Source organism: Thunnus maccoyii, chromosome 1 (genome assembly GCF_910596095.1).
Source record: "Thunnus maccoyii chromosome 1, fThuMac1.1, whole genome shotgun sequence".
Taxonomy (NCBI): Eukaryota; Metazoa; Chordata; class Actinopteri; order Scombriformes; family Scombridae; genus Thunnus; species Thunnus maccoyii.
This window is the reverse complement of record NC_056533.1, coordinates 31,007,577-31,035,316: the sequence shown is the minus strand read 5'-3', so window position 1 is coordinate 31,035,316 and position 27,740 is coordinate 31,007,577. Positions and strand designations below refer to the sequence as shown.

At 38.5% G+C, this 27,740-nt stretch overlaps 1 protein-coding gene across 1 annotated transcript; it reads right to left on the bottom strand.

Moving 5' to 3' along the window:
- On the bottom strand, positions 1-27,026 carry gramd2aa (GRAM domain containing 2Aa). The gene is made up of 12 exons (XM_042421694.1): positions 26,482-27,026; positions 21,114-21,218; positions 12,621-12,678; positions 10,456-10,528; positions 9,274-9,377; positions 8,486-8,584; positions 6,628-6,699; positions 6,474-6,530; positions 4,450-4,627; positions 2,607-2,700; positions 1,442-1,546; positions 1-1,090 (listed from the first exon to the last, which is right to left on the bottom strand). The coding sequence occupies exons 2-12, from the start codon at positions 21,206-21,208 to the stop codon at positions 1,087-1,089; spliced, it is 939 nt and encodes a 312-aa protein (XP_042277628.1). The 5' UTR covers positions 21,209-21,218; positions 26,482-27,026; the 3' UTR covers positions 1-1,086.
- Between the last annotated feature and the right edge of the window lie 714 nt (positions 27,027-27,740).

Here is a 27,740-nt window from a genome sequence, read left to right as displayed (position 1 = left end):
CTTTGTTGTCAATTTAATTATTAGGGATTTCACAAACTAGTCTAGGACTACATTTCATTCATGTCTGCAAAATCAGTGTAACGTCCTCAGACAAAGATATGATAACATGTACACTCAGTGAGTCATTTTTAAGTCCTTCATTTGAAATGTATAAAAGAAAAAAACACCCTGGACACTCCTTTGACACAGCAGATTAGTGCATCTAAAAATAAAAATTATACATATCATCTAACCATCCTGTTCACATTATAGTTAACACATACAAGTGGTGTTATCACTCCAGTATCTCACAGTTAGGTAATCTTATTCAGTCAGGCGTCTGTGGTCGAAACATTGCTTCCTTCCATAAATACCTTCAGAAATGACAACTGAGTACCTATCATCAAGCAAAAATAGATCTAAAAATTGTTACATACATGGACATATTTTAAAAAGTGCAATGTCGCAGCTAGTTTTAGCCTTACTACTGAGGGCTGTGGCAAGAGCTCACCAGAAAAAAAAAACAAAAAAACATCCATTTGGTTGAGTTCATTTGTAGTCATTCAGGATATCTGGGGGAGTTTATGGATGAGTCATGGCTGATAACTCCACAACTGAAATGAAATATGTTTACTTTTAGTTTCAAGTCTTCAAGTAATAATTTATCTGTTGAATTATCTCTTACTTTTCCACCTTCCAACACCCACCTCACCTCTAGTCTCCATCAACAGTACAAAAGCTTCATGTTCAACTGCAATCTGCTCACTATTTTAGGATCTCTCTCTCTCTCCACTGCAGTGTCATGTAGTTTAAGATGAAATGGTAGACAATCATAATCTACAGTAAAACCTACTGTGTATTAAGGAATAAATAGACAGTCTGTTTGCATAGTCTGGAAGTGATCACTAAATCCCACGTTGGGAAGGTCTGTTAAGAAGCCTAGAGTCGGGTTGATGTTGCTCCTTCGTGTGATGCGGCTGGTGCGGGGTTGTTCTGTTCTGGGCTCTACGCTGGTCCCGGATCTGTGCAGGAGAGCGTCGTCAACAACTCCCAGTGTAAGAAGAGTAAACAGCAGCCAAACCAACGGGTCATCACGAGGAGCAGTGGTTACCTGGATGAGAAGAAAGCAGCCAGGTTAAGTGGAGTCTGCGGATTAAATCTGCAGTTTTTTTCCCCTTCATCTTTATATAAATCCTCAGAGACTGGTGAACTGAAACATCCCCACAAACACACTCACTCATACACCAACAACAACATATCTGAATCTCACATAACCCTCCTTTTTACTGCATTCGGCTTCAACTTCTGTAATTCTCTTTTAATTCTGTTTTGTTAACTTTGTCTCCTATTTCTAAATCTCAGTTTTCATAGACACTGAGCGTACTTTATAACTGGTATATATAGTTTGTTATTAAATCAAAAACATAAAAAGAATATGTGGTTTCATAAAAAATTAAGTTACCTCTCTCTCAAGGGCAGATTTGGGTTACTGAGGAATGAGAGCTGCTGCTCCAGACTGCAGACACGGAAGGCCAGGTAGCACGATGACAGGATGAGGAGAATAATACTGATGAGAGAGAATGAGACACGTAAAGTTATTAGACAGAAATTAGAAATCACTTCAGTTCTGGAGATACCAACATATTAAACACTACAATCAGCTGTTAGTGTAGCAGTGGAGAGCTGCAATAACTCTTGGTGAACACTGGGAGGCGACAGTTGACTTTCTGTTAAGATTCACAACATAACTCTGTTGGACAACACAGTTAAAATCTGTCTTAAAAGGACCATAACAGTGTTTTTGCAAGTTTTAATTCCATATGTACAAATCATTAGGGATGCAACTTATGATTATATTCATTATAGAGATTTTTCAGTTGATTAATCAATTAATGAATTAGTCTTTTGGTTTATCAAATGTCTGAAAATGGTGAACAATGGCCAAGATGCAACTTAAAATGTCTTATTTTGTCCCTACCAACATCCACAACCCGAAGATATTCAGTTTACTGTCATAGAGGACTAAAGAAACCAGAAAAAATATTCAATTTCTGGTTTCAAATTCTACTTTTCAAAAACAGTAATATAGTTTAAGTGCTGATTAACTTAAAAATCATGTGATATAAAATTTCATCTTATTTTATAATTTAAATGATATGTATTAATGGATGCAAGATGGATTTTATTACACATTATGTATATACAGTATTTACAGTAAATACTCTTTTCTTCTACACAGAGGTCAGAGGTCAGGGCCCGCATTACACCCATTAGGAACAGATACGGAGTCATTGCTTGCTCAAGGACACTTTAGCAGAGCACCTGTCCTCTGGGTGAACAACAGTCCTCCTGATCACTGGGTCACCCTGCTGTGCTGGGGGGGGCAGGTGGAGTCAGGAATGTGTGACCCTCACTAGACCAAATGATTTGATGTATAGTGTGGACGAATACAAACTAAAAAGTGTTTTAGCTACACTGATCCCCCTGTGTTCTCACTATCTGATTGAAGTGCCCGCTATTTATAAACCTCCCTGTTAATATTAACAGCGTGTGTGTAGCTGTGAGTCAGCTGTTAGAGGGGGTGAAGGTGGTGTTGTTGATGTCTGCGTGTCCCTCTGTATACTCACAGCAGGGTGAAGAACTTGAGCAGCTGGTACTCCATCTGTCCAAGCTCTGCCACTGGCTCTGATAGAAGGCCTCTGTCTGTCTGCAGAGCTCGCTCTGTAACACACACACACACACACACACACACAAACACATTAACATAAAACCATTACCAGCATTTGGATTGCCCGTACTACATGTTTCACTTTTAATAGCGCTGGCCCACCTGCTTGTGTAAATCTGAATGCATCTGGACTCAAACGTGCATGCAGCACTCTTACACAGTTAAAATTGTGACAATATTCAGCGTGGGGCTAAAAATGAATCAAATTATCAACTAAATCTGATCAATTACGCATTCCAAAATGTACTTGTTGTTTACATTTACACTTATGAAATGCCAGAGGGTGTAATTACATTATATAAACCACCACTGTAAACTGTCAGAGGTGGCAGCTGCTTCCTGAAATGCTGTCCTTGTCCTTGTAATAGAAAAGATTATTTACATTTTTCACCAAAAATCTATAGAAAAAACTATTCCAAGACAGTAAGAATTAGTAAAAAAACATTTTTTGCACATTTTATGTTAAATTGAGGAAAAAATAAACTTTTTTCAATCAATTATTCGATTAAAATATTGCAAAAATGAACTCTATATTGTCTGAATTGCACAGAACTAATCTTTATATCCTTACATTGCTTTGTTGCTTTTTACATATGTCCTGTGTGTGTGTTTGTGTGCATGTGTGACATACTGTAAGTCCACTGTAAATACATCTTTTTATTATATTACTTCCCATCTTTCCGCTCCACAGGTGAGCTGTGATGCTAATGTACACAAGAGCTGATCAAATGTTCAGCATGTAATAGAATGAATATAGGTTGATATTTTAAATGATCTAAAAAGCTGTCGGCATATATCCGACAGGTTAAACTGTCCTAAGACAACTTTGACAGCAGACATTGTTTGTGATAATCTCTATTTAATCTGCATCCACCCAAATCTTTTTAATACGAGCTCCTGCATGATTTAATCTCCATTTGGAGTTTAATGTGTTGTTGCATAAGAGAGATGTCGCCATCCAAAAGCAATTACTCTCTGTCGCTCGCTCTCTTTCACACACAGGCACATAAAATTAAAAAAACAACAAAACCCCATATGCACATATGCATCTAGACAAATTGTATCTCCATCCATGTCTCACAGTATAAACATGACTGAATGTCGACAACACATATATGGTGACAGGGACTTTCTGATCAGATCAGAGGAGCGCAGATTTCTCTTTCAAATTGGCAATTCTATAAAATCCTGCTGGATGCTGGTGTCTATGGAATTGAAAACTGACTTCATCAACCGATTTACCTCTAAAATGTTTCACAGTGATGTTTTCTTTTGACTGAATGAAGAATTTTAATTTTAGTTAATAGCTGTAGTTTTATCATGATGAAAATCAGTGAAAAAAGAGAAAAGAGTGACGATTTTGTGACATAAATGTACTGTACATATTTTTATATACTGTATATTCATAATATGTATATACTGTATATTAAATATACATACTATGTATATATAATGTACATATTAAATGATTTAATAGCTTGATTCCCACTAATATCACCCTTTCTCCTTATTAAATGTTAAAGTCTGTAAAGGTGCAGAATTATTGACCTACCTTTAGACAGTAGTAACCTGTGATGTGTATAAATCTAATGACAGACGCTCATAAGCCATGCAAACACCTTTCAGCAAATTATACATCCAGCTAATCACTTCCAATCAGAAACTGAAAACGCGTGGCCTTGGATAAAGCCTTGGACTTTGCATCTATACAGTGACACAGCATCCTTGAAGAGTTTTATCACCTTCCAGCGGTTGCTCTGATTTGAAGGGTGTGTCTGCGGCACTCAGGCTGCTGGTGGAGTTCCCCAGGAGGTCAGGAAGGGAGGAGGACACAGACACCACTGAGGGTTTCCTTCTCCACTTTAACACTGATGGGAATTCGTCGACCACTGGGAACTCGTCTGGAGCCGGGAACTCGTCCTGCAGTGCAGAGGAAAGAGGAGAATCTACTGAAAAAGGCATGACTGCAACAGATAGAGAATACGTATGAACATCTCAGAAAATTCACTGAGTTAGACATATAACTCAATGATCTTTTACATGGATTTCAAGGTCTTGCTTGGTAAAATTTGAAAAAAATCATTGAGCCAGCATAGTTTGGGTTAAAATATGAGGAGAGGATGTTTTTTACTCATGCCCTTTTTAAGTTGCAAAACCCTGAAGACCCTGAAATACCCCCCAATAAAGTGGTGTCTGTAAGCACAGGCCTTAGTGTGGACATGTAAGCATTGTAAGCAGCTCAACCAAACAGTAATTTTCCGTTTTTTAGATTGTTTCATTTGGATGAATTAGAGGCCTGAGGAGGTGAAAGTATCTTGTATTTAACAAATGTTTTTTTTTCTTATCTTGTGAGTCCACCGAGAGGTTTTGAACCACTAAACTACATCAACACCACATTTCATATATCTGTGAGATTTCCTTGGTGGTCCACAGAGATGCAGCACACTGATTATCTGGGTGATAAATTACTACATTCAAAGCCATTTATTGGTACCACTTTCCTAAAAGTCCCCCTTTATAAATGAGTTGGAACTAATGGCTTTATTAATGGTTATTAAATATTTTATTAATGCTTTATAGATAGTGTTTATCATTTCTATTTGGTAATAATGCAGTCATAAATGTTGGTAATCCATTAGTTCATGGGTTTCTCACTTTCTAATAAGCCATCAAGTCTGTAGTAAATAAGTTGTTAATAAATGGATTTTGGTACAGGCAAGTGGTCAAACAGTGAAGGGGATTTTTCACAACCTGGCATTCAAAGGTTGTTCTTTTTAATGTCTTTAAAGTATTAATAAACACCATCATTTTCAAGCTTTGAAGACCTTTCTATTAAGCCGTACGAAAGTTGCATTGTAAAGCAAGCCAAAAAATATTCTGGATAGCTGGAAAATTTCTGCATTTATGTGTTAATTATATTTACAAACTGTAAATATAAAGAAGCCATAAAACCATAAAATCATCCTAAGAATATGCTATCAACATGAACAAACACCCTTTTTTTCTCTGAATACTTGAGTATGATCAAGGGCAAGAACATGTTCACAGAGCTTAATTATTTCTTAATACAAAAGCTGTTCTATCGCAGAGCGGCCTATAGTGCACACACACAAGGTGACTTCACTTTGATTGCTCTTTGATAGCATCTTGCAGACTGAGGAGAATTCACTGCGGCATCAACGGAATGATATATTGATCCTGCCTGTGAAAAAAGGTAAATCAGCCTCCAGGTCAGGAGTAATTGTAAGTGAGAGTTGTTGGAGGCCTTTAAGGCCAACATGAAACACAAATAGGAAGCGTTAAAGTTGTTTTAAAGGGCCAGTGTGTAAGATTTAGTGGCATCTAGCAGTGACGTTGCAGATTGCAACCAACTGAATACCCCTCACCCTCCCACTCCCCTTCCAAGCGTGTAGGAGAAGCTACAGAAGCTGCAAAAATCACGAAAAACGTGAAAGACCCTCTCTAGAAGCAGTTTGTCCATTCTGGGCTACTGTAGAAACATGGCAGCCTCTGTGGAAGAGGACCTGCTCCCTCTGTAGATATAAAGGGCTCATTCTAAGGTAACAAAAACACAACAATTCTTATTTTCAGGCGATTACACACTAATTAAAACATACTTATGAATATTATATTCTATTTCTGCCAAGTCTGTTCTGCTAGATGCCACTAAATTCTACACACTGCACCTTTAATGGCTGCTGATTTTCAGATGAAAGAATTTTCTCCTGCTTTACTCTCTATGAACATGTGACATGTTATCACTGACCAGCAGTAAGGTCGGCTCCTCCATGAACTGCTTCAAACTCAGACTCTTCCCATTGACCTACAGAGGGAAATAAAATTATCTTTATAACTGACAAGTACACAAACAGTACAGATTATAGACTGAATAACTAGTGTGTATGTGTGTGTCCTCTGACCTGTAGGTGTGTGCAGATCCTGCGGAGGACGTCATATACACTGTCTCTTGATAGCAGAGACACAAATACATACTGAGGAAATAAAAAAGAAAAACAGCGATGTAAAAATCCAATGGATAGGTTTGATGCAGTAGTAGTAAAAAAACAATGAAGGCTCCTCAAAACTATACTGAATTTACCTGTTAAACAAAATGACTGTCTCAAAGTTTTATTCATACAGTAGTTAGAGAAGCTTTTACTGAAGAATATGGACAAGATATGCACTCAGAAGTTCACAAAATTAAGATATGATGATGTTAAACTTTGATGAGAGAAGAGGATTTTCTCAGAAAACTTCACAGAAATGTCTCTGAATCTTGATCACTTAATCTGAAATAGTGGTATATGAGTGGTATATGAATATTTATATGCAGTGTACATGAACATTGTTGGGAGAGAGTTACAAATTCGCTAGAAATAATCTGGCCAAATAACACTTGAGGGATTCAAAAGCTCTAATCTGGGGCACAAAGAGGATATTTCTAATCACATTTTTTGTTCCAGTTTGTTCTTTCAGGAAAAATGAGGAACGACAGGTCAGTGACAGATTATACAAATATCCCTCTGACCTGGATAAATATCACTGTTATCTAAATGTACTTTATTTATTTATATATGAGCATTTGAAACATCATGATATTGTGTGTGTACTTTGGTTGTTTTTTTTGTCCATTTCAATTCATAAACAGACTTGTTCTGTCTCACCTGACTGAGTCATGATGGTTGAAAAATAACAAAATGAGCCTGAACTTCATTGTTACAAACACGAGCTATGAACGTTTTACCTCATAAACAACAGAACCAACCTCATTTAATTTTTTAAAGACACTGCAGCATAGGTGTAGTGTACATGGGCATGTATGTGCACATGGTTATGTAATGCCTGTTATGTAATCATGCCAGGGACGGACTGGAACTAAAAAATGGCCCTGGACTTTTTTACCCAGACCAGCCCACCATAATCACCCTGTGGATACTCCGCCATGGGGAGGGTGGATTTAATCCAGTGGTTCCCAACCTATGGGTCTGGCCCCTCCTAAGGGTCACCAGATAAATCTGAGGGGTCGTGAGACAATTTATGGGAAATTTTAGAGGGAAAAATTACTATTTAGTGGAGCTGTTAACAACTCATAGACATCTGAAATGTGACCCGGACTACACACTGCTTTTTGTAAGATGTCAAAAGCCAAAAAGGTTGGAAGCCACTGATTTCATCTTTAATAAATGCTTATTATATTTTCCATTGTGTGAAATCTTTATCTGAAAAGTAATTAAAGCTGTGAAATAAATGTAGTGGAGTAGAAAGTACACATTTCCCTCTGAAATGTAGTAGAGTGGATGTATAAAGTAATGTAAAATTACAAAAAGTAAAGTACAAGTGCCTTAAAATTGTACTTAAGTAGAGTACTTGAGTAAATTAATCACTGTTAATTTTATGTTATTTTTTACAACACTGACTGGTACTCGCAAGTACAAAAAACCTATGATGTAAACAAGTGCTAATGTTAGCTTGCTGGCTATTAGTATTCATGGGTTGTTGGGGTCAGAGCAGAAGCTGAAAGGTACATTATGTCTTTGAAAACACCACTTGATGACAGGCTGAGTCTGTCAGAAAGTTAAGAAGACCTTCTAAACATTGCTGTAATGGCGGAAAAACCTTTCACTTGGCTGCGCTGCACCACCGGGCTGGTGCTCCACTCTGCTTCTATCTATAGCACAGTGTTGTTCTTTCCATCACACCTCTCCTTGGAAATACAGCCATGCTGTGCTAATCAGCATAAGTATTTTAATTCACAACGACTGTGATGGAAGTGTTTACCTTCTGGCCAGTGTCTGTGGTGATAGCCAAGCCATTAGGCACAAGGCCCGCTGTTTTGTGCTTCTTCACCAGTCTCACGGAAACAACAGGGATAGCCACCTACAGAGGACAGAGAAAGGCATAAAAATAGCATCATGAGAAGACACTCAGTTTTGAGGAAGCAAACTTAAAAGCCAGATGATGATTTATAGGTAGGGTAAAAACACTGCTGTGATATACATTTTATATATAATATACAAATGTATACAATATACGTTTTTTTGACTTTTCAAATGATATACATGAAGTCAAATGCTGTTAAGAATAAAAAAAGACTAAGGCATTCTCTGGAGCAAGGTGGCAGGGAAGACAGGCACTGGAATATAATCAGGAAAACCCTCTGGAGAAAATCACTAGTGGGCAAGAAACGTTTCTTATTTCAGTCAGTATGTGAGGAATGCAGTCTGAATAAGTAGCTTATTGTCACTCAGATGTCAGGAGAGGTTAGGTTTCAAGGAAATGAAGGAAAGGAACCATGTACAACATCAAAGAGAAAATCACATAACTGGTGAAGGTTAAAGGTTCAGTAAGTCTACCTGTTCTTGGTACGTGATTCCACAGTGCATGCATAGAGAGGGTAATTTCTCATAAGAGTATTAAGATTGTGAGACTGAAAGTCAACCCATTAACAATGACAGACTGTCAGGTTCATGGTTCCAATCAGCTTGAGAACCTGGAAGCTAGGAGTCAGTCAATTCAAGTTTGTCAGTCAGTTTGAGTTTATTAAGTTGTCTGTCAGTCACTACTACCTTGATGTCCTTGCCGAAGAGGTTGGCATAGAAACACAGCCAGTTTCTGGAAATGTAGAGCCGGCCTTGTAGAAGGATGTCTCTTAGAAGAGCACAGGAGTACACTGAGAACAGAAGAGATGAGAACACTCTTTTTTTACTCTTCCAACAACTATGAACTGAATACAGAAAGAGAGTTATTACAACAATATTGCCAAACCCTTCTGCTTCCTCACCAGTATAAGTAAAAATTTAAAATAAAGTTCACATCATAGGTTTTTATTTTAATAGGTTGCACATAGCAACAAAGTCGTGCAAACGGATGAGTTGATGCTCTCCAGGGTTAGTCGGTCATCCTGAAATCTGACAGTTTAAATGTTTCTGGGCTTAAACCAGATGGCTGAACTGAAGCACAGAGACACAAAGCTGAACACAGTGCAAAGACAGTCATTTCAAATGAATGAAAAGCAGAATAGAAATAAAAACTATACTGTACAATTTTTTACGAGGGTTTGTTATACTGTGTATGGCTTTTAATAAGCAAATACAGATATGATGCTTGCTGAAGATACCAACATATTGAAGATGCTGATAACTAGTAATATCTCATGCAGACATTAAAGACTATTTTAAAAAATAATGCAAAATCACACATGTTTTCTGTGCGTCCACCACAAATTTATGCTAGACTGGGTGGAAAAGCCCCTCAAACAGAGTTAACACCATTGTAGGACACTTTGACTCAGCAGGTTTGTAAGATAATGTGACACTTCATTCAACTGCTTTAATGTCAGGACAAATCTCTGTCATACCAAAAACCTTCACTAAAAATATTACTGAACAATTATATAATTCAATAAAAAGTGCAACTAAAATACATTTCAGTGCAAATTTAATAGACTGTCTTTTATGTAGCTTCCATTATATCAGCATCGGATCACATGAACAGCCAATACCTGATATTTAATAAAAGACCAATATCATCCTCATATGATTGTTAAATTTAGCAGCTGGCAGGAAAAGCTAAACATATTACAATTATAAAAGGCTGAGAGGGTTATAAAAATACTAATAATGACTAACACATTACAGACAAATAATAGTGAGGCATAAAATGTCAAAGGAATCTTAACAAGTTGATTAAAAGACGCAGAACTTCAACACACAGTCTTAAAGTTTTCCTCGTAGTAACAAGGACAGTACCTTTCATGAGGATCTCATCCTTGGGCACGCACTGGAAGAGTTTGTGGTACTGCGAGTTGTACTTGCTGACAGTCTGTGCAGAAGGACAGGGCAGAGTCATGAGCATCTCCTTGGCGGACCGGCCTGCCTGCACAGTACCAGCCCCGCCGGCACCACCGGCCACTCCACCACCACCGGCCACTCCGGCCACTCCGGCTCCGCTCGCCGCAGACACCACCCTCTCCCTCAAAGGACGCGAGCTCTGCACCAGGCTCAGCACGTTGGCACCGTACACACATACACACTCGCGCACATCCAAGGCCTGGAGCAAGCTGCTGCAAGACACACACTGTTCCCCTGTCGCCGGTCAGTACGGAAGACTGCGTCTGTGCAACTACCTCTAGTCTACACGGACACACAAACACACACCAGGCTAATGTGCACACCTACACCTACAAACACACACTACTACAGAATTACAGCAGCAACGCCTCAGTTTACAGCCACTGAGCTCTTTCTCAGAAACTCAAAGGTTCTCTTTCTCTGTCTCAAATACACTTGCAGTGACTCTACACTTTGCAGCACCCAGCTGACACCCTCCCTCTCCTTCTCACTCCTCTACACACATACACGCACCCTGCCCCTCATCACTCTGAGCTGAAAAGACACACACTCTCGCACACACGGATACTCTTCACTACTCTCACTTAAAGTCCTTCCTTTCTTCCTCCGCTGTTGCCTTTTCCTCACTTTATCTGTCACTTTCTCCTCCTGTCTGTGGCAGTCTGTGGCACCTTAAAGCCTTCACTTTTCAGAGAAAATCACACATTTTCCTCCCTAAACACACAAGAGGTCCCATTCATTCCCCTGCTCTCCTCCCTCACAGCTCAAACTCACTTCCAGCTGAGGATATCTCTGTGCTACCCGACTGTCTTTTCCTTTTTTTCTTTCCTGTACTGTATCTCATCTATCTTTCCTTTGACTCGTATCTGCTCAGTTTGCTGTTGTCTGCCGCTCCTGTTTTTGTCTTTCTATTAATAGCCCATGCTAGAGCAGCTCCTGTCCTCAGGAATACGGCGCTTACAGTAGGTTACAGTAATACAGAGGGCTTGATATGCTCTGGGGGGACAGCGGGTTCATAAATGTTTATGTATAATCATTTGCTGACTGACTTCATAGGTGAAATGGTTTGACATTGATCACTGGTTTATGGTGTGGTTGTAACATTTCTAATGGGGTGAATAATAATGTATATGGCTCATATAAAGGCTGAATTTTTAAAAATCCTGGAGGACATCGGGCAAGACTGCAGCAGGTGCATTGTTGCGATTCGGGCAACAACGTCAAAAGGCAAAAACAATCTGTCAAAGGCCCTGAAAACGTATTTTCTTGTTTGATCTCATCAAACCACATCCACATCGTCCTGGTGATGCCAGTTAGCTGTGTTTTGACTGTTACTCTTAGTTAAACTCTTAAAAATATTTGAAGTTGTTTTTTTTAAATTTGCGTGATGCTCTTCAATTCAGGAATTTTAAATGTTATAAAGAAATACTGAAAAATTTAACGTTTTCAGGGGCTTTACGTTTTTTTAATGGTGGGACAATATTGGAGTTTAACCACATTACTTAACTACTCATGATATGTAATTCTCTTTTCCGCTTCAATATAAAGTGAGAAGTCATGATAAATAAGAAAATGCTCAGTCAAAAAGGAGGGAAACCCATAAAAACAAAGGTAGATCATGCAGGAGTTCTATTTATATCATAATAAAATTAAATGTGATATTAATGAATGTTTATATAGATGTGCTTTTGTCAATAAACATATCATTATTTGTTCTAAATTCTGCTTTACAAGTTGAGACTCTGACATTACAGCAAATGAAAAACTAAAGACAGGCAGAACATTTGATGTTAAAAAAATCTCTGTCTGTGTATTTGTGGAAGCATTTTGTTCACTTTTCTGACCAGCCAGTATGACACAGATTTGTTAAAAATACCTGTGAGTACTGGATTATACTTCAGTTCTTATGTCAAATATGCAGTCTGTTGTTCAGTCAAAGAATCACAAAATAAACAGTCTCCTTACAGGTAAAGTGGTGTTTTAACAGGAAGCGCCACAGTTATTATGGATTAAACAGTTTGGTAAGAACTTGTTCAAATAACAAACACAGAAGGCAGACTCACCGAGCCCCGGTAACATTTTTTCACATCTTCATAAGACAGGTCTTCAATCAGCTGAAACCTAGAATAAAAGGAAAAGCACACTTGTAATCGAAATTACAGTTTTATATGTTGCATGTTTACTGCTCAATAATGATAACTCTACTTTATGTAAACTATGTCATGAATCTCCTGTATATCAAACATTTCAAGAGGTGGGAAGAAGTCCACTTAATGAATATAATCATAGTCAAAAAAACAAAATAGACTTCAATATACTCATCCAGGTGTATTTAACAGCCTTCATCTGGCCCGAAAAATGGCAACAAATTGCTTGGTAGCATGACAAATGGTGGTTAGCGTGTGTGTATGTTTGTATCTGTAATATGTGTACATTGCATGAAAATCCCAGCTGGATCAAAGCTTCCACATGACAGATTTAATCATCAGCGTGTGCATAACTGCAGGGAGATGTATGCCATCAGAAAAAAACATAATCAAAGATAAATATTGAGTTGTTTAAACACAAATAGTGGCTTTGCCAAGATATTATCCATGGTGTTCTTTTTATAGTCAGAAATCATGAACACACACACACACACACACACACACATCATAGCATCAAGCTTGCCTCAGGAGGAATACTCAGAGCAGTGCAGCAGATGTCACAGCATGATACTCATATCTACTGCTCATGCAGACAGAACCACCCAGCAGATAAAATATAGTATAATCAGCCCTTTAAGCAAAGTGTCATTGAAATGAACTGCTGTCCAAGTTAAGATGCTTCAAAGAAGAAGGCCTGGATGTGACAATAAAGTCTGAACAGCGAGATATTTTTGAGGGATTATTTTCTAACTGAGACTTCCCCTTTCTTCCTGTGTCTCTCTGTGAGTGCCAGGTGATTGACAGTGAGCAGAGCACAATGTAACTGTGATATGAAAACACTCCTGCTCAAGGAGATACTGATAAAACAGAAGCTCTGGCAACGCCAAACCGCAGCTTCATGTGTAACATGATTGATTATCTCACTTGGTGGAAGCCATTTTTCCATACAGTTCAAGAGAGAAAGCCATCAAATGAAGGGAGGGAAGTAAGCCTTGATGTCTTTAACCATGTGAAGGAGACAGGAAGATTGCTGCCAAACACATCGGTTTGCCCTCATCCCAATTTTCTCTTGTAATGTTAAAAGTGACAACACACTGTCTGTAAATATAAAGAGTAGTATGTAGGCTAAGCAGCCAAACAGGGTTATGTTAGAAATAAATAGCTGACTGATGCCTCCTTCCTTATCATAATAATAGGCAGTAGTGGAAGATGTATTCAGATCCTTAAGTAAAAGTAGCAATTCACATCCTGCACTGAAAATATAATTTAAGTAAAACTATGCAAGTATTATTAGCAAAATGTACATATTACTGGGGGTATAATACGTAAGCAGCATTTTACTGTTGTAGTTGGTCAAGGTGGAGCTAATATTAACTATTTATTTTTTTTATTTCATCCTTTGTTTTGTATATAACGTCTGAATTTGTAAAGTAACTAGCTGTCAAATAGATGTAGTGAAGTGAAAAGCACAATATTTTCCTTTCAGTTATGGAGTAGAAGTTTAAAGTGGCATGAAACGGAAATACTCAATTATTATTACATACATGTACCTCAAAATTGTTCTCAAGTACAGTGCTTGAGTTAGTTAGCTTTACACTACATAATTTACTTCCATGTCTACGTGGATCAACAGGTGGAAGATTCTGACTTTTTATCTGAGTCATGTAGCTTTAGCCTCAGTTTGATAGCATGATGCATATGTAGCCAACACGAGTAAGCTGGAAACATTAAAAATACTGATGGAGACAGTGTTTTTAAACAACTAACTCTAGGCTAACGAAGATAATGTTAGCTTAATTAGCTAAGCTAGCTAACAAAAACTGATAAACAATTGTCATTTCTGGCAGAAAACTTGACAGTTGATTGAAATGAGAAGTTGCTGTTTGTCTACTTCTGTCGGAAATCATGGATTAATTGTTTCAAAAATTATTAAAGGATAGCTTTACAATTTTTTAAGCCTGTCTTAAAACAACAGTCAGGTGTTGCTGTAATCATTCCTCCTGTTCATACTGGATGTTAAAAGAGTCGCTTCAAATGTGCTTTCAATGAAAATGATGGAGGCCAAAATCCACAGTGTGTCCACACAGTCGTTTTGTGAAAAAATGCATTTAAAAGTGTATCTGAAGCTTATATGAGGCTTCAGCAGTCTGTGTTAGTCATATCAAGTGGATATCTGACATATTTACATTATATGGCGAGAAAAACCTATTTTAATGTTCATTTGAGCACCTGACTATTGTTTTAAAGGTGTGGTGTGTGAGATTTAGTGGCATCCAGTGATGCGGTTGTCAATGGCAACCAAATGAATAACCCTCCCCTCACCCTCCCCTTCCGAGCAGGTGGGAGAACTTACGGTGGCCGCGAAACTCATGAAAAATGTGAAAGGCCCTCTCTAGAGCTGGTGTTTGGTTTGTCTGTTCTGAGCTACCGTAGAAACATGGCGGCTTCCATGAAAGAGGACCCACTCCCTATGTAGATATGACGGGCTCATTCTTAGGTAACGAAAACACAACAATTCTTATTTTCAGGTGATTATACACTAATTAAACATATTTATGAATATTATATTCCATTTCTGCCAAGTCCTTTCCGCTAGATGCCACTAAATTTTACACACTGCACCTTTAAGACAGACTTGAAAAATTGCTGCCGTTTATCATTGTAAACTGCATATGTGTCGTTGGAGAACAGAAACTTCGAAACTTAGCAATATATAAAGGGGGTGGGGCTCAGCAAAAGGTCAGCACAAACTTTAAAAAAAATGTAGCATACAGGCCTTTTAACTGTTGACTCAGTTATGTTAAAACTTGCAGTGTAAATTACAGGGGAAAATACTGGACCAAAAACTCTGCTATGATTCAGCAGGAGACTCTACAACATCATAATGAATGCAACAGCACCACATTTGTATTCTCCTTGAGCAGCGTCCTTTACTGTATAGCTACAGCCAGGTGATATTATGTTAAAATACTGTTTCACTGTTTCCTTTATAACAACAGGCCTGTCAGTGTCCCTGCTCTGATGACAGACTCTCCTCTGGGTAAGAGGATAGCGTGACCTCTGTCCCCGAACAACACTCCCTGACTCTGCTGCTTCTTTCCGTGCGGCTCCTCTTCTAGTGGAGGAACACAGTGGAGAAGAGAGCGGTAAACCCTGACCGCTGGGATGTCTGTCATGGTGACACCAAGATTAGGATGTCTGGGGAAATGCTGTATCTCAGTGTGCAGAAAAAGGGTCAATGTTCATTTAAATCTGACAGAGTAAAAACGAGCACAATGAGTAGTCTAATTAGTATTATAAGTTATAACAAATTCATCAAATAATGCTTGTTATACTATACAGCAGGGAGGCTCCAGCTCATTAGAGTGCTAACTGGGATACAACACATGTATAGAATTGATTTCAAAGTATTACTGCTTGTTTACAAGGCCCCTTAATATATTTCCTTCCTGCTCACTGGCTATAGACCAATCAGATCCCTCGGATCATCAAGTACATGTCTCTTGAATGTACCTAGAATTAAATGTAAATCAGGTGAAGGTGCATTTATGGATTATGCATTCATGGTGCTGTTCTGTATTTTATGTGTGTGTGTGTGTGTGTTGTATGGGTGGCTGAATGGTTATTTTATTTATATGGAGTATTTTATATACCTATGTGTTTTCTACCTCATTTGTTTAATGTGTTTAATGTTTTACTGTGTAGCACATTGAGCTTATCCGTGTATGAAATGTGCTATACAAATAAAATCGACTTACTATACAAGCCTGGATATTACTCTTATGATATGATACTCATAAAATTGAGGCCACTGTGGTCGTGTCCTTGTTATTTTTTTAGTAAATTTGAAGGTTTTCAGCAACCAAAGGGAGTTAACATTACATAAAATTAAAAGTGCACACATGGTCTGTATTTTATCAGCTTATTCCAGTATTTTTTTGACTCAACATGTTTACAATCAACTGCTTTAAGGTCAGCAAAATGATAAATAATTAAACTTTTAGCATTTTTTCCCCTGCATGTTATTTCTGTCGGTGTAGAGAAGGCCTTGAAACAGGAGGAAATAAAATATACAGAAAGTAAAATGTCTCTGGTCAAAGTTATCTGATGGGGGAGTGTGTGTTGAGGGAAATCATGACCTCAGTATAATACAGGCCTGTGCACATAATAATAAATTATGGCCTGGCCTCGCATCCACGTGTCTAGTTTTACAGCTGAGGAGGAAACTAATTAACAAACTACAAGTTAAAAGAGGCAGAGAACAAGACTTAAAACATGGAAAGACAAGGGTGAGAGCAGCAGTTGTTAGAAAGAGTGAGAGACGTGGAGAGGAAATCTCACCAAAAAAGGACAGAAAGATGCTAATAAAAGAATGATTAAAAAAAGACCAACGTAATGAGCACTATGAGGAGTGGAGAGAGAGGATTTTTAGATGTCTTCAGCTATTTTGCAAAGCAGGACAATAAATAGAAACATGTTTTTAACCTCCCTATGTGGATGTTAACACAAACTACACTACTAATACAACCATCTATCTATCTATCTATCTATCTATCTATCTATCTATCTATCTGTCATCGAGATGGATCTGTTGTCATGCAAGCTTATGATAGTTGTTATGATTTCATCGATAGTGGTTTTAGGACTTCTCATCCAATGTTGGCTAAAGGTTTTAGGGGGAGAGGTCCTGAAAGTGCTACAGATTAAATCATGACGACTACTTAGCTTGTATTTCAACAGAACCATCTCCATGACAACTGAGCAAACTCCAACCTCTGATTAAAACTGTGAGATATGGTCTGAAAAGACACTGTGTTAAGATTTTGTCGAACTACAAGGTCAAGAATGAACTTTGATACTTTCCACAATAGCAGAAAACTATAATCTTCACATGGTTGTTGTAGTGGACTGTAATATATTGTACAGGTGTTGATGTTGTTGTGTTCTGTACTATAGTACATACAGTACTGGAGGCCTCATTTGGTCTAGATGTAATCAAGCAGCAAATACCACAGTTTTAGGCTGAAGCCAATACAGAAGTACCTTAAACTGCAATGACATCGACGGCCTCTAGATGCTGGCTCTTCCATGACTTGACTCCCATTCAAAAAGTTTGTCACAATATTTTGTAAGTTTAATGTTACTTGATTACGATATACCTCGCACTCCTCATTTGGAAGGTCCCGGCTCCAAACGGAAAAGATGGTGCTGACCATAAGCAGCAAGTCTGGACCATTAAAGAGAGCTAAGGAGCTCTGGACTTCAAAGTGGCTCCAATGCAAACCAACGGGTGATGTCACACCTCACTACGTCCATCTTTATATAAAGTCTACGGTTGTCGTCTAACTGTACTGTACATGTTTTCAATCATTAGATCATTCATTTTTATATCTTTATGCTAACTCTTCTATCATTTTTCCTTTAGAGAAACAGAAAGTGAGTGAGACAACTCAGATGGGAAAAAGACCCAAAAGGGGTTAAAGTGTCAGAGAGCAGAGGGGGTGGACAGATGCTCTGGCTGCCTGCTGTGTGTGTGTGTGTGTGTGTGTGTGTGTGTGTGTGTGGGTGTGCAGAGCAGGATGAGGCTGTTGTTTACAGCAGAGCAGTACAGCTGTGACAGCGCTGCCGGCTTGCCTGAATCTGCTGGACGCCTACAGACACTTAAAGTGATACATCACTCCCTTTATATTACATATAATCTTTAAAACAATGAAGACAAAATCCACTCTTCACTTCTTGGAAAATATGTTTCGGCCAAACAGTTTCCTCTACACTGTAACATTTAAACAGGACAATTATGTTACTTTAAAAGCCATTCCAGAAAATATATTTTGTTTCTCCACTAGCAACATCATACAACATACTCTGCTCTTTCTGTGGGGAATATTTACTTACTAAATTAATTATTTTTTTGCAGCTTGTCCTAGATGTGCAAATTCACTGTTTTCTCATTAAAGCCACCCTCCTATAAAAGGCATGCTATTACCTTGTGACCATGTTATGAACAATAGTGCATGTGTTCTGCTCTTCCTGCCTGCTGGTTGCTGCCTATAAATAGGCCCCACAGTGGCTCTGCACTACCAGGTGGAGAGAAGAGAGTGATTATTAAAAACACAGGTGGCTCTGTGGGGACTAACCGGCTCTGTAGACCTGGCTCCAGCTCTCCATCTGTCTCTCTACTATACAAGATCCAGCTCTTAATCAATACTGCCAGTACATCTAGGTGAGGAGAAAATTGCCACAGGCAATTCCCCATCACGTTGTTGTGATGAGAGCTGTGAATGTAAAGGTAAAGCATTTTTTATACAGAGAGTATAACAAGGTCATAGAGGGATGGGCGGTTGTCAATGATACAACAGTGAAATCCAGTTTCACCGCAGTAATCCTTAAGGGTTTTTCTTTGGACACATGAATTAATTCACAAGGCCACAAGGATGCATTGAATTTTCCAGTTGAAGTGAAAACATGAAAATCACCAAAGCAGCTCTTGTAAGGTTTTGCACACAGCAACAGTAGCGAAATATGTTGCTTTTCCTCAGCGGTCTGTGGAGCACATCATGTGAATAGTGAAAGAGCAATTGTCTCTGACTTCAACCATCGTTTTTAGAAGCCGTGACTTGAAAATGAAACGAAACCAATCATCTGACACCCCTGTGAGCAAAGCAAAATGTTACTGCGTCTGCTCTGTGTGTGTGTGTGTGTGTGTGTGTGTGTGTGTGTGTGTGTGTGTACGCATGCGCCTTTGTGCATGTATCTCAGTGCCCTTGGCTGTGAGGCTGAACAGTGAAACTAATTACAAGCTCAAAGAATCCTAAATTGAATCCTAAATTAGAAAGCGAACACCTCCCATCGGTGGCTGGCATGGCAGTGGACTCCCAGTCAATAATTTAGCTGGAGGAGAAGAAATTGGGACTTAGAGCACTGAGGGAAGTGGAAAAACTACACGAGGCTTCAAAGTAGCAATGCAGACAGAGAGGAATGATGAAGGAAATGGAGGGAATTTTAAAATTGTCTCCTGAGTCTCAGGTCAAAGTTGGAAATTAGAATTTAAAATGAGACTTTTTAAAGGAATAGTTCCTTCAAGCGTGAAAATTAAGTCATTCTTTTATAACCCTGATGTCAGTTGATATTGATATTTTTTATCCACACTGAGTGAGCGCCTGTATTTTAATCTCAGACTTGTTTTAAAGTATTAAAGTTAACATAAAATGTATCTTTTGCAGCACAGTCCAAGTCTTCTGTAGTCAACTATTGGGAAATTGTGTACGCAGACATTCAGTAGTCACTTCCTTATGTTTGGTTCCTTATCAGCAATACTTGAGCAGTAAGTAGTAACCTGGGTACTTCCAGTGGGGAAATTATGACTAGCTATTGTTGGGAATTATGTAATATAAATTGTTTGGAGGAATTCACAAATTATTTTAAACATTTTTTTTTTGCGAATTAACACAAAACTGAAGTATAATGTTTGTTTTAGCTTCTTTTAGCTCATAGGCTTGGTTTTACAGCACATTCAATTTACGCTTGAGTCTCAGCCTCTCTCATAAACATCTATTGGTGGACGTTTCTTGTTAAATAACTCTGATAAACCAACTGTATGCTAACTGCCTAGAACCAAACTGCAGACAGACAAAGTTAGCGACTAGCTGGTGAACATAATGGAGAATCTAGTTGCTTAAGAGCCAGATGATGCATTATGTGTCGTGAAGATTTAAACAAATATCTACAGCCTGAAATATCGCGTGTGGCAACAGTGAAATGTTGAGGTAAGTGAGGCGGAGGAGCAGGAGGAGATAAAACACACACACAGCAGGTTCAAGACTGACATGTGCATAAAGCGTTCAGGTCCCTCCTATTCACTGAGTCTACTAACACACACCATGCTTCAGTGCTAAATCCTATCCCAGAACAGATTCCCCAGGATTACAGCGCTCCTGTCTCGAATCCTTCTTATATAATGCACACAGACACACACACACACACTCATCCTGTCTGCAAACACACACAGACATCACGCATATAAACACTTATTGAAAATTAGTATACATTATTACTGGTGTAACCACAGAAATGTACATTTTCCCATCGCATGTATCATCTCCTCACGGCTTTAAAGAAAAGAAAAACATCTCTGCATTCTCTTTATGTGTGCACGTGTGTGTGTGCGTGTGTGTGCATGTGTGTGTGTGTGCATTTGACCATTGTTTGACATCAAATACAGCTGAAAGAAAAGCACAAAATAAGTGCTGTGAAAATAAATCTCCTAGGGCTGTAACCCATGACTATGCACAGGATACAGATGGCGTGTGAAGGAAAAAAAGATCATGGACAGACAGCAAGTGTTGCAGAGAAGTGCTTGTATGTATGTGTGTGTGTGTGTGTATGTGTGTGTGTGTGTGTGAGATTTGCCTGAAGTGGCCGTGTGTGTCGTCGTCCTTGGAGGGTTCCAGGTCCTGTGTTGTGAGCAGGCCTGTTTCTTCACTCTGCTCCTGCTGCTCAGTCATGCTCCTGGCCCTGAATACACAAACACACAGCGCTGAGTTAACAGCAGGCACCTTTCGGCCGGACCGTCATGTACACTTGTAAAAAAAAAAATATGTTTGTTTTCGTCTCCAGGTTTGACTTCAAATAGAGCTCTACCTCAAAAAAATTTATGGGGCAAACAAGTGGACTCTGTCTTCAAAATCAACACAGTGGTGATGCAACTTGCACTGAAAGTCTGATTCTACCTGTTTACATTACATTAGAAATCTCCACTCAGCGAAATAAAGCCGTGTTCTTGTGCCTGTGTAAATGGGGTCAGTGTCTGCTCTCACCCAGATGTCTAGAAAGAAATGGAGCACCTCAGAGGTTATGCAGATGGCTGATCTGATGTGCTGCTGTGAGCTGTGACTCAATCACTCTGTAAAATACAAACTTTTCAGCACCGAAAGATATTTGGAATGAACTGTTGTGGATAACAAAAAAAAAAAAGCAGAAGAAACCGATGATTTGATCATAAATTCTGTAAAGTGAGATGATTTCTTCCTGTGGGTTTTAGGTGACTGACAATGAAACAAACACACACTGAAGGAAAAATAGAACTGAAACTCAGACAGAAGGAAATAACACCTTCGTGTTTACTGTGATGAATTGTCTAGCTCAGGTTATTTTCAGGCCACTGGAAGCTGTTTTGCATACAATTTGAAATGGATAGCAGCGTGTGGCTTGTTGTGGTGAAGCAGTTGAATAGAATGGATGATAGCTAAAAAGAAAAAAAACTACTATTATCCTTAAAACATGCTGGAAAACTTATTAGTTTAGTATTATGTCTCTACTCTTACCTGCACATCAAATCTCTCCCTTTCTTTCTCGTATACACACAAACACACACCTGCCCTGTGCCACGTTTTCCTCTGGGAGAGGGGAAGTCGTTACCACCTGCCTCAGTATAATTACAGGTGCTGATGGAAATAAGGCTGCTGCATGCAGTTTCCAGTGTATTATCTCTAATTGGCCAGAAGCTTCTCGTCAGCCACTGACATGTTCAAACAACAGAGGCTTCCTGGACCTAAAGGTTACATCTGACTGGTTATCTGTGATCACACAGGGGTGAATGGCGGGTGAAGGGCCTGCTGTAGAGATAAGGAAAGGGTTTGTGGGGTCTTTCAGTCTGTGGTTAAGGGTTCAGGAGGGGTATCTGATCCCAGATGTGGGCCTAATGGCCAAACAGAGCCTTGTGGTGATTTTACTGTTCATTGAAAACAATGTTCAAAGGGTTGCTTTCAGTTGTGCTCTGCTATTCTTTGAGAGGAAGTGGCTGGGTTGGAGTATTGTAATAAGATTCAACAAATCAGCAGCTGGTGACATTGAGAATATTAAGATATTCTTAAAACTGCACTTATTGTAAAATACCCTAAGAAGAAACTAATTTGCACTAAATTATTAAGATATAGCTCATCTTTTTTTTTACTCAGGTGTTGTGGGAAGTAAAGATTTTCAAGAACTATACCAGTAGCTTTGCATGTTTCAGACAATGCAAATCACGTACATCTCACATTACTGCTTCCCATTTTCAAAAGCGTACAATACTGCAGGTTTTTGTGTCTGACGTCCCCGGTTCCCTTTTATTTACTCAAGTATGAAGACCATAGACGTAAAACTTGCATGAGATAATGGACTTTATTTTTAGTTTACTTAAGAGGAAAAAAAAAAAAAAGAAAAAAGTTCTTTATGACCCTTCCCCTGACAGCTGGGAATCTTTTTTACATCACACTGTGTTCTTGTCTAAGGGCAAAGGGAACAGACTTTGCTTTTTGGTTAACTAGTCCACAAAATGTTTGTTTGCGGTCTAAAAAACCTTGTGAAACACACACATGGACAAAAGACACATACGACAAAACACTCATTTTGTAACTGTGAGAGGAAAAACTTTTTTTTTTTTAGCCATGAGAATATTTCAGACATCTAAACTGGGCCTTCTTTAGTCTGTGTGGGTTTCCTGGGACTGGAATTAAACAAATAAATGATGACAAACATTGACAGTCACCTTGGCTCAGGGATTTTCTGTCATCTCACTTTATTTACATGCCTGCTAGTACACTATTGTCTGCACCTTAAACTGTCATTTAAATTTGAAAAATTTGCATTAGCCAGGAGAGCACAAAACACCAGACTGACACATTTCTAAAAGGTAAATAAGCAGATAGAGAGCAAACTGACTGACCTACAGAGTCAACATACAAATTGTGTATATAAATGGTTGGACAGATTGTGTCGTTACAATAGAGAAGTTAGCATCTGAGGCTACATAAACAAATGGTAGCAGTCAGATTTTGCTTCTTTTTCACGTTCTTTACTTGAAATATAAACATCCGTACATGTTTGAGCCTGAATCAGATCTGAAATATGCGACGCAACTCAACAACCTTCCTATAATACGCACACTGTACAAAAGATATCACCTGAACTAAAGTAGAGCTTCAGATTTTTGACACAGCGCTCCGATTAAAGACAGGGTCTTTAATAGAGATTAAGATTAGCCTAATTAAGCAGGATCCACCTTAAGAACATTATAATGTCAGATGATATTATGCTCTCGTGTTGCATATTCTCATACAAACCTTCAATTAAAATAATTACCACAACGTTTTTGAAGGCTACTGGAAGTCTGGATAAAAAATAACTAGTTTGTATTTTGCCTGCAGGATTTATTTATTTGCTTCTTGCAACACTGCAGTTTTTCAAGGCAATACATACATAAATGTATGAGCCAGTGTGACACTACATGATGGCTCTGGTATTGCTTCTCAAAACAAACAAGTAAACTTGACGTCTTTACATCAGAACAGAAAGGTTCTGTTATACACTGTAGTATATACTGAACTACAACTGAACTGCATTCATGGCTCGTTAAACCTCCTTTCTGCCTTTCTGCTGAATCTCCTAAACTGAGCTAATTTTCTTTTTTTTTTTTTTTTCACATTCTTGTTAATTGAAAGGCCTCCACCCCTCCGACTCTCGGTTTCTCCCCCTCCATGTCCTTCTTTGTCTGAGGAGACAAACATTTTGTGCTGTCACAAGACATCCTCCAATCCAATAAACGGTAATCTTGTTAAGATCGCTAGTCACTGGGATTGCTGTTGGGAGAATCACTCCACTCTTTCTGCCTCCGGTCAGTCATTTCCCTGCAGCTTTGTGCCACTAAGTTGTTGTCTGACACATGTTTTCAAATTTCTCTTTCACAGTTTAACGCCACGTCCCAACTTTATATCTTTATATATGTGTTATAATTCTGATGCATCCACCTCTCATCCCTTTGGAGAAATCAAAAGCATAATCTGTACACAGGTAAATGAAAACTGTCACTTCATCGACACGTTTTCCCTCGTCAGCTCTCTCACTCTCTCAGCTATTTACAGAAAGTGTTTGAGGTGCAGCTCCTTATCACAAGTAATCGCTTCACACTCGGCACTGAGACAAAAAGACTAAACCAAAGATGAGTCAATGTTAACTCGGGCAGGGACAGCAGCGGCTAATTGCCTTCCCAAGAAAATACTGTAGCAAAATAAATAAAACCACAGCAAATAAATAGATTCATTAATGAAGAATTTAAGATTTCTGTGGGTGGGATTGTGAAATCTGAGGACTTCAAAGATAGTCCCCAGGCACACAGCTTTGTCAGTGAAAGCAATGAAGTCTGGCTTGTTTACACTGGGTGTTGTAGAAGAAAAGGTTGAATTTGTCGGAAAAACTGAGGATGGGTTTGTCTCGTTATTAGAGAAAATTCCAGGAGGAGCTTGTGTGTGGGTTAAAATTTTAACCGATAAAAAGTTTCAGACCTTACGTGAATCATTTTCAAAGCCGTGTTGCATCACCTGGCTGCATGTTATGATTCATCCTTTTCCCCCAGAGTGTCTGTTGCTCCTGGATTCTTTCTCTTTGTTGTTTTACATTAACTTTATTTGGTCTACTGGCATTTCACAGATGAGAGTCTATGAAACTATAACAGGAGCTCAGCCTTTGGACTCTTAGATACTCTATCTGCACTGCTTGAGACCTCCTGAAATAACCTCCCCATTGTGCAAGCACCTCAAAACAGCCTTTGATGACACAAGTGTTTTTTTTCCAGCCGACCGAGACTCCAAATGTTCTTACTGAAGGGTATATGTGAGCACAATAATCACTTTTTGTGTGAATGTAATCCAGTTCAGAGGAAAAGGAAATTAATGCTTGTGTGAAATCCAATTTCTTGTTAAGTGTGCCACAAAAGTCTTTTATTCTAGTCTAGTATTTTATTTTCTTAAATATGTAGTCAAGTAAAGTCAATTTTATTTATATAGCACAAAATCCCAACAGAAGTAATCTCAGGGCACTTTTCACATAGAGCAGGTTTAGACTGTACTCTTTAATCTACATCCCCCCATGAGCAAGAACTTGGCGACAGCAGCAAGAAAAAACTCCCATTTAATGGGAAGAAACCTCAAGCAGAACCGGGCTCTAGGTGGGTGGCCGTCAAACGTGGGTTGAGAGACAAAGAGGAAGACACAGAGATGCACAGCAACAATAATAATAATAATAGAAATATGACAAATAATAATAGTGGTAGCAGTGGATGTCAATCTGGATATGGGCTATAAGAGGCAGTATAGACCTTTAAAGTTTAAGTTAAGTAACTTACACCATTGTCTTGTGTCTTATAACTGTCAAAAAGCAATACTGGTCAGAAGTGGGTCAGTCCCATTTTCTAGTTTAAATATCTGTTTTAAACAAGTCTGCACATACATTTTATTCCTCAAATGTTAATACATTTAGAATTTGCCTTCTTCAATAACTGGTGCCTTTTACCATTTAAAAAGTACAAAAGGCGTCAAGTCAGCCAGATTAAGAGCGACACAAAGGCGCTTAGTATTCAAAATAAAAGTTGAAACCCATTAACTTTAAAGATATGAACAAAGTGCTTCATGCAGGACAATTCAAAAATTATTCAAGATGATTAATACCTGATCATATGTTACGTGTCGTCAGCAAATTTAGTTTACAAGAGACTCAGCCATGCACAGTTTAATTATTGATTAACTCTTATAAGGCAAAAATTTACATTTTCAACATTATGTCCATTACTGTCACCGTTAACACCGATGACAATAACATACAGATGTGCATCACTACCTACTGGTAACTAAACATCTGGCCTCATTTTGTGCCTGTGAAAACTAGACGTCGCTCTTATGTTGAAGTCGTCACCGGAAGTGTACGTCTTTCTGTCGCGCGCTTGACACCTGCCGTCGTCTCCTACCTGTAGCTCACAGCCGGCCACGACTTTCCCCGCCGTGTCGTGGCTTCGTAGCTCCGTAAAAGTCTTCAGACGTGCGCCGCATTTGTCCCGCAACACATTTTATCTTCTTTATCGACCAAAAACTGACAAAAAACCCCTCCTCCAAGTCGGTGCTAATCCATGAAGCTAAAGCTAGCAGGGAGTGTGTTGTGTTGACGCTTCAGCCTCCTCTGCAGTGTGTCGGACTGTGCAGAGGTGGGGTGAGTTTACCTATAGCCCAGTGTGGCCTGTTTACACCCTGCAGGGGATTAAACGTCGGCTACTTTCCTCCCACAGACGCCCAGAATAACGCAACGACCGCTGACTCATTAACGGTACATCTTCAGGACAAACAGATAAATGACTACAGAGCCCTCTGGAGTTTTAACAGAGTTCATGGAGACTTTTATAGTCGTCTTCCAATCATGACTTAATTATTTTACAGAAGTATTTGTTCATATCAGATTGATTTCTTCAACAGCAGCTCGACATTTCAAGTCAGGGACTCAGTAAATAATTTTAAATCTCTATAATGTGTGGAAAAAATGTTTAAAGACTGCCAGGAAATGTCTTTATTATTTATTAAAGTCTTAATGTTTATTTATTATTATTTTGGATGAGAGCAAATGGCTGCTCTAGATGGCATTATGATGGTGTTCATGACTGGTCAATTTATCCATCCATCTATCTAGCTAGCTATCTAGCTATATATATATATATATATATATATATATATATATATATATATATATATATATATATGTAATTGTGATTATTTTGACTGATATTGCAATTGCGATATGATTCGTGATGTTAGAGGGAATGATGATTTTTACATCATTATTCTCATTTTCATTGAAAAACATTAAAATGATCATAGTGTGATTTTTGCAGGGATCTCTACCAAAAAACAGATATTGTGCCTCCTGTGATTTGAAAATTGCAGTAGGTCATATTGCAATTTCAATAAAATTTTGAATAATTGTTGTTATTCCAAAAGTCTGAGACCACTGTCCCACAGCCTCTCTCTCTCTCTCTCTCTATATATATATATATATATAAATTGAAGTTGTTAATAAGCGGATGACAAAGTCATTTTAGGAAAGTTGTAAGGACTTCTGTATGATTATTGACATGATGTTGATTCGAAGTCGATTTAGAGCTACAACAATTAGTGGACTAATTGATTAGTTGATTGACATCACAGGGAGAAGAAAGAAATTGAACAAATTAATCTGCAA